Genomic DNA, 15,194 nt, shown 5'->3' with positions numbered 1-15,194 from the left:
GACAGGGGTATTGTCTGTATCACGAGGTTGTGTATGTTAGTCAGTGTTAATCAATGTGTATGTTGGTCCGTGATGCTTCTGAAAGTCCACTATGGGTCCTGACTGACAGTTGAGAAATTAAAGAAAGGTAAAGATTTTTCTCAGGGCTTCAGATGATAAAAATCTAAAGAGGTAAAGTAAGATGAAAAGATAAGAAAAAGGGAAAGCAGACATTTCTAAAAGATTAACAGCTAAATGTCACATATACATTTGTGTGAGTACGTTCTGTGCAGACATGCTAACTTTGATACAGTGAAAACCTTCCTGACCTGGAAGACCATCCCGCCCATGCAGACAGTGGCTGTCTTTTACCCTTTTCACGCCACATGTTGCACCAGAGCAGGGGGCTTAGGGCTCTCATTTTTCACCCTTTTTCAAATTCCTGCCAACTGAGTATTATTGCTATTCACAGATTAAAAAACTGAAGCTCTGAGGGGTTATATAACTTCCTTGAAATCACGGGCTTGGTGAATAGTGCAGATATCAGCAAGAAACACCCCTGAATTGTCAAAACCAGTGTCACAAAATCCACGAGATCAAGTTTATGGCTATTTAGTCACAACAGCCTCCCTAAAACCTCAGTTTCATCCTTGGAGACAAACTTCCAGCTCACTTGACAGTTGATCTGGAGACAGATGTGTGGCAAGCAGGAAGAATTCTGAGGTGGTGGAGCAGGGGGTGGCACAGGGAAAGGTAGGAAAAAAAAATGGTGTACAAAGAACGCTGTGTTCAAGCAAAGAACACCGTGGATATTCGAGGCCATTTAGCATCCAAAAACAGCCCCTTCTCTGCAGCCATCACTTTAGGAAAAAACACAACCATCAAGAAAGCATTGAAACAGATCAGCGTATTCTGTTTAAGAATTAACTTTATTAAAATGGCCTTTAAAATGGCTATTATTTGTTCCTAAGTTTCAATTACAGATAAGTCTTGCTGTCTGGAAAAAAAATCACTCAGCTGAAGCAGCTTGTGACACTGAATACCAGTCACGCTGAAGGACTGAGGGCGGAAGCCAAGGAGGGTGATTGTGCGATGCTTAGCGAGGAGGACTTCTTGGGGGGCGGAGCAGGATGGAGGGCGGGTGTATGCACCAGGTGTAGCACTTCCTTTCTCACCCCAAGGGAGAACGACGGAGTCCCCAGCACCTCTTCAGGCCTCGGCACACCCTCGACGGAGCCAAGATGCGGGCCTCCGTGCGCATGACCCGGTACCTGGAGTCCTGGGGGGCTGCCAAGCCCTTTGCACACCTGCATCACAGAGACAGCATGACCACGGAGAACGGCAAGATCAGCACCACGGTACACAGCCCCATCCCCGTGCTGGGCCACAGCTAGTTCCCCAAAGCAAAAGGCATCTCCTGCCATAATTACTTTTGCCTGTATTGAAGCCAGCCTACCGTCTTCCCGGAGAGGCCCCTTACAAACAGCTCTCAGACAGACAGCCACGAGCACCAGCCTGGCGTTGCTGAGGGTTTTAACCTAGGATGATTTTGCATTAGAACTTCAAGCCCAAGACTGTGTAGTAACTGAATATAATTGAACTCTTTTTTTTTGACCCAAGTTTGTGTTTTGCTTTTGCTATCATGAGGTAGAAAGCCTGAGCATCTTGATAAAAGACCAGAGGAAGGCGTGGTGTCCTTGGGGTTCGTGCAGCCTCATTAGAACTGTGTCTGCATCACCCGTGTGTCCAGGCTGCGGCAGGGGCAGCGCGCATCCTGCTGTGGAAGCTCCTCATTTACAACATTCCAGCTTCCAACAGAGAATAAAGTGCTCCTTACAACAGGGACGTTTTCCGTCAGATGGCTGAAATGCAGACGGAAAACAGAAAAACTCACGAGGGAAGAGTAAATGCAGTAATCACTTAGAATAACCCCAATGGTATAGTCAGATTTTTTAAAAAATCCCTGAGTAAAATTTCATGTAGAATGGCAAGAACTGTATGCAGGGTGCCATTGGGGTGAACTGGAAAATGGGATGTTAGATAATTCTTATTAGCTGATGAGAAAAAGAAATGCCAGAAAAAAGCGAGTATTTCCCATCTCCCTGTGTCGCGCACCTCCCAGCACGTCGCCACCACACGCCCAAGCCCAGTAGGCAGGGCTTAGCCTTCTTGTTTTGTCTGAGTTATGTCTCCTCTCTCAACTTCCTTTGTCCTTCTCAACCAAAACGATTAATGATCTGACAGAAGATCTGATCTAACGGGCAATCAGGAAGGGGGGCCCCCAGGGCAAGCCCGAGAGGAGCTTGCGTTCTGTCAAGAAGAGAGAGACTGTAACTGGGAAACGGCACACTGCAGGTGCTGCTGAGGGCCGTGCTGGAGAGAAAACAGAGCAAGATCTTTGGGAGAGAATGGTGTGGCTGCTCTGGGTCAGGTGGCTGGGGAGACCTCAGAGCGGGAGGAGCAAGCTGGGAGAGAAGGTGGTGGAAAAACAAACTCAGGGACCCTGCGATGGAGGTGAGTCGGTGTCTTTGAGGGCAGCGAGGAGGCCGGTGTGGCTGTAGTGTCATCGGCAGTCAGCAAAAGGAGGTCATTAGGGCTGAGAGGCTCTGAGGTGATCGTGTCTAATTTGTTCTGATACAGGGGAAAGTTGTTAGAGGGTCTTAAGCAAGGGACGGGCATAGTATAATTAGTGCTCTGGGTGGCGGAGCAAGAGTGCAGGGGTCCAGGTGAGGATGGTCCCCTCTTGTGCTGAGATTTTAGTAGTGGAAACAGAAGCAAGTTCGGTGTGTAATCTGAGAGCGGAGCAAATAAGACTTGGGGATGGAGTGGAGATGTGTAAAAAGGAGGATCAGAGATGAATCCATACTTTTTTGGCTGTGCACCTGGAAGGATGATGATACTGTTAACTGAGATGACAGACACTCAGGAAAAGTCCAGTGATTTAGGATGGAAAAATCCAGACTTTGCTAATGGGCATCTTCAAATCTGTATGCCTTTTAGTCATCTAAGTGCCGCTGGGAAGTTGGCATTTGGATGTGCAAGTCTGGAACTCGGGGCAGAGGTCCCAGCTGGAGCTGTGACTGTGACAGTCGGCAGGTTCTAGATGAAGTTTGAGGCCACAGAGCTGGATGAGATCGTAAGAAGAGAAAAGATCCAACGAGTGGAGCCTGGGGCAACTGGGGCCTTCCAGCAACTAGGCCTGTTAGAGGAAAAGCATCCGAGAGCCCAGAATCTAGGTGTCAGGGCCAATGGGTACTTCTGTCCCTCCTGTGAAAAAAAATTGGATACTTTTGCTCAACACTGCATTTATTGTTGGCACTAATGGCTAATAACTATGTCTCTCACTGATTTGTTATAAACCAATGACTGGTTGGTTGGTTGGTTGGTGTGTTGTTTGGTTGGTTGGTTGGTTGGTTGGTTGGTTTGTAGGTTGGTTGGTTGGTTGGTTTTCAAGAAATAAGAGTCATATATAAATATGTGAACATGATTTCCATGCTGTTTCATACGTGGACCTGTGAAAACAGACCTTGTATTTCCAGCGTGCTGCTGCTGTCACTGTGGTTGCCAATTTCTTATCAGGCTTCATTGTCTCAGGACTTCAGAGTGACTGTCTCCCTTACTCTGTCAGCACGGCCCCCAGGGAAAGATTTCCGCCTGACTTCAGTCTGTGGCCACGTGGGGGCCAAGGTGCCTCCTTCAGGAGAGAGCTGCCAGTGCTTTGAGCTTCAGGAGGTTGTGTGTAAAAGTCAGCAGACTTCTGGAGTGAGCTCAGTTTCCCTAACCAGTCACGGATACAGAGCCTCAGCACCGCCTTGGTGGCGAAGAAGGACACCTGGAGGAAATCCTGAGGCTTCACTTAGCACATGAAGCCCGCAGGACTGCGACTTCGCTGCGTCCCTCACTCACTTTCAGACAGATCCCATTGGCATTCTTTTTTTTTTTTTTAACATTTTTTATGAGTTATAATCATTTTACAATGTTGTGTCAAATTCCAGTGTAGAGCACAATTTTTCAGTTATACGTGAACGTATATATATTCATTGTCACATTGTTTTCTCTGTGAGCTACCATAAGATACTACTCAGCCATAAAAACCGACAACATAACGCCATTTGCAGCAACATGGATGCTCATTGGCATTCCTATTAAGACATTCCAGGGTCGAACAACTGTCATTACCAAAGTTCTTTCGTCTAATCCCCGATGCAGAACCTCATTGAGTCTTGATTTAACATTGATAGAACTGGTGAATAATGCATTATTTCACGTTATGTAATAAAACTTGGAGTTCAGTTATTATTTTTTTAAGCCTTACCTTCCCTTGGCTAAATACATTTCCTGATCTCACCTTGGAGATCAAAGCCACAGAGAAAAGTTTCTTCAGAGCCGCTTTGTTCCAACTTTTAATTTCCACCACAAATGTATGAAAGTGAACCTGGTTTTTTTAAGTCTATTATTGAACATTTGGCCATGGATTCAGTGTCTGCCTCTCGCTGGTTCTTTTCAGGACTCTTATGTAGATTTCTTCCTTTTCATCAATGATTCTTATATATATATATATATATATATATATATATATATATATATATATATATATATATGTTCAACGATTCTTGATTTCACATACTTAACCCATGGTACCATTTCTTAACAGCTCAGTTCAGAGATAAGAATTGACTACAGATTTTGTGATTATGTTTGTGTTTTAAAGCATTTTTAAAATTTTTGTCTGATGCCAAAACTACATTTCCACATGATTTAAGTTGCCTATAGTAACTTTCATGGCAGTCCTTGTAACAGTCTTCTGCAGTGTTTGAAATCATACCTGCACATATCAGGATGTAATTTTTTTTGTTTAATTTCAGTGTTATTTATTATTGAGAGGAAGTCGGGTTTCTCACATTCCTGATCAAAACGCAGAGCCCCTTTGTTATTGAAGTCTAGTCAGTGTACAGTGTTGTGTCAAATTCTGGTGTACAGCATAGTGAATCACTTACATATATAAATATATATGTTTCTTTTCATATTCTTTTTCATTATAGGCTGTTACAAGGTATTGAATACAGTTCCCTGTGCTATAGAGTAGGACCTTGTTGTCTGTCTATTTTGTATATAGTCGTTAGTATCTGCCAATCCTGAACTCCCAATTTATCCTTCCCCACCCCGTTTCCCTGCTGGTAAGTTTGTTTTCTATGTCTGTGAGTGTGTCTCTGTTTTGTAAATAAGTTCATCTGAGTTCAGGATGTAAAGTTTAAAAGTCCAGACAACGATCCTGATTCTTCCAACATTCTAAATATAAACTGAACGTTTAATCTTGTTTCACATTTATAATTAAGTTCTTTTTCTCCACATGGGTAATAATTTGTTACCTAAATTATATTTTCTGTGGTAAAAAAAAAGTATGTTATACATCACTACCATTGCAAGATTCTTAAAGTATGGTTTTGGCAGCTCATAACCTTTTTGTTTTTTTTAACAGGATGTACCAATGGGTCAGCATAATTTTCAAAACCGCACCTTAAGGTATGGTACATTGTTCCACTTTCTGATTTTTTAAAGGCTTCATTTTTTTAACTTATTTCTCAAAGTAATTATCAATTACAGTCATTTTGAAGGCTACTTTGGAAAAAAAGAGCAGCTACTTGTGAAAAGCCCTATTAAGTTGCTTTCAGCCTCTAAAAATAGAATTATTGGTGTCATTTTATTAGCGTTGAGAGGGGGAGGGAGAACGCTGCCTAGTAAACACTTGAGAACTTTTGTTTTCTTAGACGATGCTTCTTAATATTAGCCTGTAGTCAAGAACTGAATTTTCCTAAAATGAGTACGTCACTTCATAGGGCATTTTTGTGTCGAATCTTCCAGGTAAAACCCAGATCAGTCCAGCATTTCTGTAGTGAAAAGAAATGTAGCTCACACTGTTCAGAAATGTAAAAAGCCTTCCCGCCAGTGTCCGGGAGCCCTGCTGCCTGTCGCCCTCCACAAGGTCACGGGCACCAGTCCTTGCCCTCATCTGTGTTCCTCTAGCTTTTGAGGCATTAGTCTGGGACTTAAGTGTTTCTTATTGAAGATGTTAGGGTAATGAATGAAAGGCCCAAAACTTAAGTCAGCCTTTCTTGCCCCACAGAGACGGGAGTTTATTCCTGTAGAAAATGCGTTACATCAAAGCAAAAGATGAACATAACTAGTTGGATCGTTAGCTGCTAAGTCCTCGCAGATAGCGCACGCGAGTCCACGTCCCTCTGTGCGATTTCACTTTCGTTGTAATGAGCTCTAACTTGTACTTTGTGTAAAATCTGAAATGTAGCATTGACACATAAAAGTATAGGCCTATGTTATAGGGATAATTGGGTCCTTGGCCTTTTGAATTGTTATTTTTTTATGTGGCAAATGCCCTATTAGAGAGAACTTAAGCCACTTTAAGGAGTATTTTGGACCCCGTCACGTGCCTTGAGGAGGCGTGACACTTCAGGCCAGTGAGATGCGAGCTCGCCTGCCAGCAACTGCCCGCGGAAGTGTCACGGACACCCTTTCTCTTTATATTCGCTGTGTCCTGTGATCTGTCTGCTCCTCGCTGCAATTTTGCTCTAAGAATCTATTTCCTGCAGTTACTGGGGGAAGTGCCTGGTGCGGCGCGGCGTTCTGTGGCAGTGTCTTCTGAGTGAGCATAGGCTCTTATTTTTATCTGCACCGGCAGATGGAAAATCTGAATTCATCCCTGCAGGGTCACTCCAATGTGGATGCTGTTGTCACTGTCATTTTAGGAAGCGGGTACTGACGTTCTAGGTTAGAAGAACGACCAGAGTCATGCGTCTGGGGAGGCAAGGCCACGGTGCACCCAGGCTCTGTGACTCCAAAGCCCACGTTCCTAGCGGCTCCCGTGTCCTGCCTGCCCTACTGACAACGTCCTCCCTATTGACTCCTTCCTCTGTGGTGGCTGACCTGTGGTGGCCCCAGGCGCCACGGAGAAGTCTCGACTTCCGAGCCAGCCTCACCGGGGCTTCCCCGGCACGTCCCGCCTTTGTAACACGGCCAAGGTCAAAAAACCTCTCTGAGCCTCCAGCCTGGCAGTGAGTTGCATCACAGGGCAGTGAAGCATCATCTGAGGTAATGCAGGACCTCTTCAGGGGAAAGAATGGAGAGGAATTGGAAAGAGGGCCTGGGGACAGCGAGTACTGGGGAAGCCAACAGTGGGGCCAGGGACAGGAAGGTGAGAAACGCTGAGACATTGGAAGCCAGAGGAACAAGGCGCTGGTGGGTGAATTAAGAGCTCCTCGTGGGTACATGGCCAGCCCCCAGGGTATCCTGTCATTTCTGTAGGAGAGGTCACAAACCTGTGGAGACAAAGAAACTATCTACGCGTTAAGAACTGTCATCCAGAAAGCGAGTGAATACAAAGGATGCATAATAATGTGCATTTGTCGGGTACTCCGTGTGCCACAGTTACCGCACCGCACAGGCATCATCTTAGCTCATCCTAACAGATTCACAGAGATGGTGCCACTGTTAGCCCTGGGCACATGGCTGGAGGATTACCTTTTCCTGTGACCTTTTAAGGCGCTTACACCGTTTCTTCTTAGACTTGGTGAGACTTTTCAAAAAAGAAAGCCACCCAGTGGAAGTCGAGAATCTCAAGTGCAGGCATGGGGCAGATAAAATTAAAATGAAGAGTCTTCAGTTGACTGAAGGTGGCTCCTCAGATGAGAATGAGCCCCACTGGGGGACTGCTAGGATTTCTTGCTTTTTCTAAGAGAGGGATCAAAATTAATTTGCTTCCAAATTTAGCTTGGAATTTGGCATGCTGAAACCTCTTCATTCAGTTGGCTTGGTGTCTCTAGGTGGAACACTTAATAGTATTCTGTTTTTGAACCAAAACTGCCCTTGGCCCTTTGAAAGAAGGCAGGACCTGAAGGCAGGAATCCACAAACAATGATGTAATGTAACTGGATTACCCATCCATCTCATTAATGATAATCCATAAGATTTAATTACAGATAAATATGACATTGCATATTTAATACTACTCTTATCTATATAGGGAGGCAGTTCTAAGGTCAGAAAAGTATTATTTTTGTTCCAGAGTGGAAGGGCTATTTGGTGAGCAGTTTAACCACCCACAGCACGGAGAAGCCTTGTGCTGACTCCCAGTGGACTGGGGGGCTTGCCCACACCTGGACTCAGACGCAGGCGGGTTCGGGCCAGTTTGGGAAGGGCCAGACTGTGCATAAACTCTTTACAGTAGTTGTTTAACTTTTAAAAACAGGTATTATTTTGATTTTCTCCTTGACATCATTCTCCTGCTAATTGTCAAATTACCCTTGGAGAACTCAGTGTTGTTTTGGCACAGTTTATTTACAAAGCATTTCACATGATGGCTGAAGAGTATTCGCTTCCGAGACCAAGTGAGTGGTTTGCGCCTGTCAGTAGGGTTTTCTGGGAACAGCGCTTTCAAAAACTGAGGACCGTTTAAATGCATACACTTAAGCTCTGACGTGTCTCAAATAAGGCTGCAGCCTCTGCACATTCTTGAAAACTGACCAAGGAAAACACGAAGCAGGAATGATTGTTTTGTCAACCAAACCAAATTTTTGCAAGACAGGTTCCAAAGCCAGTGTGTTCTGTCACCTGAATAAAGTTTATGAAGGCAACGATTCAAGGGCTAATGCGTTTCTTAGGACAGAAGTTTCTTTTATCTCAAACAGTAAGTACACGTCTGTCAGTGTTGCTTTTTAATTTTGTTCTAAGTGAGTTGTAAGGCAACGTTTTACTGCACCAAAAACTCCACCCAGTTCACTCAGTGCACAGAGTGGCTCTGTGTTAACAGAGACAAGGCTGCACGTGGACTATTGTTTCCTTTTTTAAAAAATTCAATTAACAGAATCAGAAAAAGCTTTTGGCGTCACAGAACAACGAGCTTGCTGTTTAGTTTCGTGATGATATTCTTACCCATAATATTTCCTCCTTCATGTAGAACCAAGTCACAAAAGAAAAGATTTGAAGAGGAATTAAATGAAAGGATGATTCAAGCAATTGATGGAATTAATGCACAAAAGTGAGTACTTTTAAATCTTAAATTATCATCCATCTCTCATTTCAACCCTATTCTTTGAAAATAATGACATATTTTCCAAAAGAATTTCACCACAAACTCGGTAATACTTATCATGACAAAGCCAAGTTCGCTGAGACAGTTCATTCATTTCGCCTCAGTCATCCTTAATAATAGCTTTTGTTAACAGTATTTCATCTTCTGAAAAAATTTTAATTCCTGCCTAATAGATCCTCCCCAAGTAGCTTACTGATAAACAACATGATATGTAATCATAGACGGAAAAACATAACATATTCAGTAAGTATTTTTTAAAGCTCTGTAGAGATTCCACATGAGAAAAACATTATTGTGTGACACTATCCATTCAAAATGCATTTATTCCCCCTCCTCCTGCAAAATCAGAGAAGGTGGAGGTAGCTGCGTTCTAAGTCCTGGAAGAGAGTCTTGAGTATTAGAAGCTGAATTCGTGGAGGCTGTGGGAGGAAGACTGATTCTTTGGAGGGCAAAATATCCTTCAGTCTATGAAGCCAAGAATTGCTGTTGTCATTTTAAGTGGTCCAAGAATAAGGAGGGGGAGGGTATAGCTCAGTGGTAGAGAGAGGGTGGTGCTTAGCATGCACGGGGTCCTAGGATCAAACCCCAGTACCCCCATTAAAAAATAAATAAATAAACCTAATGATCTCCCCCACAAAAAAAAAAAAAAACAAATAAAACATTTTTAAAAAATTTACTGGTCCAAGAATGCAGGAGAAAAGATTTAAAGAGGGTGGTGGCTTTCACGGCCCGGACAGAATGGTTACATGCATCGGCCTTCAGATTCTCCTTCGATGCGCACATCCTGCTGAATTCAGGGAGGACCCGAGGTCAGCGCCTCAGTCGTGCCTGGTGCTCATCAGACACTCCATAAATGTTTGTTAAATTCAGTTGTGAAACCCTTAGCAGATCCAAACACAAAGCTTTTATGGAAAAGTTTTCGTGCTTATGGAAACGTATTTAATTTTTACCATAAGAGTTGACTTGGAAAGTGTAAATAATTTTCACCTAGAACTCTGCCTCCAAAATTAGGTTACACAGCTTTGCAAAGTGAGTGCCTCTTCTAGAGTGTTCCTCGTAAGTGTTCATTTTAGCATATTTGCAGGACTTATGTGAGCATCACATGAGTGTATGTGTGTGTACGTATGAAATCGCATGTATGCACAATAAAGTGTCTTGTCTGGTCAGAGCCGCAGTTCAGATAAGCCGGCACCTTGGGTGGGCAGCTGCCTGGTCGCTTTGCACGCTCCAGAGGGACAAAGCCTCCCAGCGCCGTCCAGCGCGCAGAGCAGGCCGGCAGCGCCCGGACAGATGCTCTGCATCCCCTGGTACCCCGACCAGTGTGAAAGACGGTCTCAGCTCCGTCCCACTTGAAGCCTCAGCCCCTCACAAACTGAGGACCATTGATCCCCTCGAATGTACTGGCAGCGGAAACCCAAGTGGGTCTGATGTTGTATAATGTAGGTTCACTCAACCGGAGGAGATGCTTTGTGACCCACCTGGAAGAAATTACATCTTAAGAAAGAAGCAATCTTGTTCCTTGACAAAGTTTAGCCAATCACAGTCATAACAGTACTCATTAAAAAAAAAAAAAAACAAAGAATGTGCAAGATCAGCCTCAGCAGATCTTCAGGCAGGCCTCCTGCTTTCTGAAGCCACTTCCCTGCCTGCCCTCTAGAGCCTTCCTGCTAAAGGGGTCGTTAGGAAGCGTGGTTGTCGGCTTCGCTTGATTTCCGTGAAGGCGGTTTGTGCATTGTCTGTTGCGCCGTGGCATTTAGTGTGCACGGAATGCTTGGTTACCACCTTTCTGTGTGAGGGTAATGTTTAACGTCGGTGTAACGGCTTGTGTTGTAATTTTCCCAATACGTTTCCGAAATCAAATAGGGGGAAGTGTCATGCTGTACTCAAAAATCAAACGGGACACTTTTTTAAATGGGAGCTGTTACACATGTATTTTTTAATTAGCTTCCCTCCCATTCTGTTGTGCCCTGCTCATTAACTCCTCTTGTTCTTTGAGAAGATGTTCTTCTGACCTTAACTGATTTTCCACTCAAGGATTTAATAGGGACTCCAGGATTGATGTGCCATTCGGTTGTTTTCTGCTGTTGACACAAAACAGTGATTTATACGCAAATAGTCCTGTGTTCATTCACTTACTCATTTAGCAAGCATTTGTGAAAGATTGAGCAGGTTTGCTGGCGTCAGACTTACCAAGACCCAGGGCGCAGGGTCACCCCTCAAAGCCCTGCAGGAGGGGAGGAGAAATCACTACACAGACGCCCTGTGGTCTCGACATGTAAAGTGGAGAAGGGCAGCAGAGACGAAAGGCATGTTGTGTTGGACAGAAGCATCCTGAGTTTTCTGGAGGAAGTGACACTTGACGCCTGAGCAACATCTTGGAGGAAACTAAGAGAAGGAGAAGGAAAGCTTCACGATGTGGTAGCGGGTCTCGGGGTCGGAGATGGACTTAGTTCTCAGCACCATCAGGACACCGGCATCCTGCAGGAGTCCTTCAGGGTAAAGGGGCTTGAGCGGAAAGTCAGATTTCCTGAGAGGCAACTTACAGTGGTGGGGCTGGGCCCCATCGAAGGGCTGCGAGCAACAGCTGTGGGATCGGATACATTCTGGTGGTGTGTCAAGGATTCATGAAGACAGGGAGACCCACTGGTGAATCCTGCACAGCCAAACCAGAGCTAGCCGTGCCCGGGAAAGACGGAGCTCAGGGCAGAGGTTTTGACTTAGCCTGGGTATGTGGTGTTGACTGAAAACAAATTCACAGGAGAGCTGTGAATTGAGTTTTACTGGGGGCAGAATGAGGACTGCAGCCAGGGAGACAGGCTCTCAGAGAGCTCTGAGGAACTGGCCCGAAGAGGCAGGGGGCGAGCTCAGTAAGTACGTGATTTCTGTGAAAGGGGATGAGTGTTGCTGCAGGCCACTGGGAGTGGATGTCACCGTTAGTGATGTTAGTGCCTTTCTAGATAGGAGAAGATGCAAGAAATGGGGCAAATAAAGTCTCCTCCTGATAGCATCTAGGTCTCTGAAGGCCTGTTCGGCCAGTTTTCCCAGAGCACAGAGCGCCTCCTTCCTGACCTCCGCCCTGAGCACCTCGCGGGGTGTGCTGTGGGTCAGCGACCGCAGTGGCTCGTGACCTCATCCTTGCAGAGGCAGGTGGCAAGTGCCAGCTTTTAGGTGGCTGCGTGGTGACGGGAGAAAGCACGTACCATGTGTCTGCAAGGAGGATTTCTAGAAGCTTCTGTCGGAGGTGCAGAGCGGGCGGGGAGGGGAGCTTCGTGGGTGGAGGGTGCTGCTGGGGCCGTTCTCTCCGCAACGGCATTTTTCTCTCCGGGGGCTGGGCGCTCCTGAAAGAGTCATCTCGTTACAGATGTGTGTGCTGGATAGTTAATACTCAGAATGAAGTTGCCATGTTGGTTTCTCCCACATTTGTTTAAAAAAAACCAACAGTTAAGAAAGAGGTAATGTAAAAAGTTCTAAAGGGGAGAACCACGGGCCCCTTGGTGCAGGAAGGGTGCTGGGGAGGTGATGAAGGATGGGTGATCCCAGCTGAGCTACGTGTGAGTGGAGGGGCCTCCGTGCACAACTCGGTGACCGGCAGACGACAGGGCTCCACCTTTCACTCAGAGAGACCTCCTGTCCAGCATCACTGACGACAGCTCTGGGTCCAGGGACCCCCTTCCCTGAATGCCCCAGGGTCACCCAGGGCCTCGCTGCACAGCCGGGCCAGGCAGGCCTAGGGATGCAGCGCCGCGTAGGGAGGAGTGTCAGTCATCCGGGGCTGCCCTGCAAAGTGCCACCCACTGGAGGGCTTAAACAACAAAACTGGTCTTCTCACAGCTCTGAAGTCTAGAAGTCAGAGATCAGGTGCCTGGACGGTGGTGTCTGGTGAAAACTCTCCTTGACTTGCAGAGGGCAGCCTCCATGCCATGTGCTCATGTGGCCTCTCCTGGGGGCCGCGCAGAGGAAGGGAGGGAGCGAGCTCCCCAGTGTCTCCTCTTTCCTAAGACACTTGTTGTCTTGGGTCAGGGCCCCACCCTTAGGACTTGATTTAACTTGACGCCCTCAAAGGCCCCATCTCCAAAGACAGCCACATGGAGGGTTAGGCCTCTGACGCGTGAGCTGGGGGAAGTACAAACACTCCACTGTCATTAACAAGAGGAAGGTGGCCTTCTCCCTGCTTTAGCTTCCCCTCTGCTGCCGGAGCCTGCATCCTACATTTCAGGATATCTCTGCTCCTCACCTCAAGTCAGGATCTTGTTTAGAATTGTCTTTATTGGCCTCAGCCTAGCCCCAAAACAACTGCACGTAAATTGATAAAGAAACTTATTTACAGCCCAGGGGTGGGGCTGACTTTCTCCAGGCCAGAGACCACGTGGGTCAGGAACGATGTCAGGAGACCGTGCATGAAACACACACAGATTCTCTCTTCTCTCTGTGGTTCCCATTCCCCAGAATATTTGATCTTGACAGCCCACCCAGACTTTTCCTGTTCCAGATACCCAAGTCACAGGAGACATCTCTGAGTTTCTTACAAATCTGTAAGGGGACCACAGACACCGTGAGGTCTGCAGGATCTACTCTCCTACACTCTGAGGACGAGGGAGGAAGAATTAGGCCCATCAGTCATCGCTCCAAGGAAGAAGCCACAGGCCACACCCCACCTGCTGTGGGAAGAGGCAGGCAAAGGCCACAGCTGTGTGTCCCATGTTCTCGCCTTAAATATCTTTGCTGCAAGGGGTTTTGCTTCAGGACTAACCAGTATAAGACAGTCTTACCATAAAGGATCAAGAAAATAAAATGAAGAAAGAGACATTAAAATGGACATCATGACACATTAATAACAAAATTTTTAAAGATCTGACTCTGAAAAATAAAACTACCAAAGATATTTGGGTGCCCTTGAAATGTGTGTAGATACAGGGCTGTGGCTGTATTTGAGGGGATCTCAGAGAAAGCGGTGATGCTCTCTTTCTCAAGGTCCATCGCCAAGGATTCGGTACCTAAGGTAGAACATGGGTTCTTTAGGATAGAAACGACTTCTGCTCCACGTCTCTTCTGATCTCCCTGCGAGTAAAACGAACAGTGGAGGGACGCTGCTGCTTCTTACCAATGTGTGTTAACGTAAACACCTGGTGATGCGCAGCTCCGCTATACTGACGTGTCCTGTCACGCCCAGTCCTCACAGTTCACCAAGTCATCTGAACCAAATTCTGTGCCAAATACCACAACTCTGTCCACATCATGTCCTTCGCTGTAAATGACAAAAAAAAATTTCACCACTTTCGAGAAACTTATACCCACGAGGAATCATGCAGCCATCCCCTCTGGAGGAGTGATGGGGGTTGATTCTTCTATTACCTCCAGCTTCTAACACTGCACGATGGATCTGGTAGAGAACATGGCAAGAGAACAAGGTGTTGTATCTGAATCAGGCAAAGAACCGATGATGAATGGTCTTGAAGACGGTTGTGGATGACTAGCCACCTTTTATACATGTGCCACAGCTTGGTACATTTTTGGTTTTTGACAGATCGAGAGATGAAAAATTTGCAAAAATCGGTATGTTATCATTTTCTAGTGTAATGAATCCAAAACTGAATCAACCAGTGATTTCATCTATTGTGGCAAAAACGACATGGCCTTATGGCTAACTGTGTAGCGTGACTGTTTGCAACAGAGATTCTTATTAGCTAATGCCTAAAACCAACTACTGAAATTCAGTCATTTCCCCGAGGGATCAAGCCTTAGCACCTGTGCTCGGTGCCAGGGACACCAGGAAGGTCAGGCCTGGTCTTGAGCACCTCCTGTCCATGTGCAGGACACAGACAGGTAACCACAACCTAGACTGGAAATGTGGGGGCCCTGCTAACTAGTGTGGAGCTGGTTTTATTTCCACTTCATAAATTACACTCATATTTTATTTCCAAGTTTATATTATCCAGGAGCACTTTTAGATTAGACTTCTCATTCTCAATAAAGAAGAAAACTGTTTTTAATAAATTACCAGCATACAATATTCATAGTTTGATATCCAGAACAAGTATGCAGTTCTTAAAATGAGAATAGTGAACATGTACCTTGCATTTCATTTTCTGCTCCTTTGATTCTTCCAACTTGT

General features: G+C 45.6%; 1 protein-coding gene across 2 annotated transcripts in view; it reads left to right on the top strand.

The window, feature by feature from the left end:
- The window catches only part of ADCY2 (adenylate cyclase 2), a 378,139-nt gene that overhangs the window by 266,260 nt on the left and 96,685 nt on the right, over positions 1-15,194 (top strand). For both annotated transcript variants that reach the window (XM_072958875.1, XM_072958874.1), the window contains exons 10-12: positions 1,161-1,337; positions 5,459-5,502; positions 8,948-9,028. In XM_072958875.1, the coding sequence (XP_072814976.1) occupies positions 1,161-1,337; positions 5,459-5,502; positions 8,948-9,028 (302 nt within the window). The remainder of the gene's footprint in view (positions 1-1,160; positions 1,338-5,458; positions 5,503-8,947; positions 9,029-15,194) is intronic.

The sequence above is a fragment of the Vicugna pacos genome, chromosome 3 (genome assembly GCF_048564905.1).
Source record: "Vicugna pacos chromosome 3, VicPac4, whole genome shotgun sequence".
NCBI classification, from domain to species: Eukaryota; Metazoa; Chordata; class Mammalia; order Artiodactyla; family Camelidae; genus Vicugna; species Vicugna pacos.
Note: the sequence above shows the minus strand (reverse complement) of the source record. Positions and strands in the feature narration are given on the sequence as shown.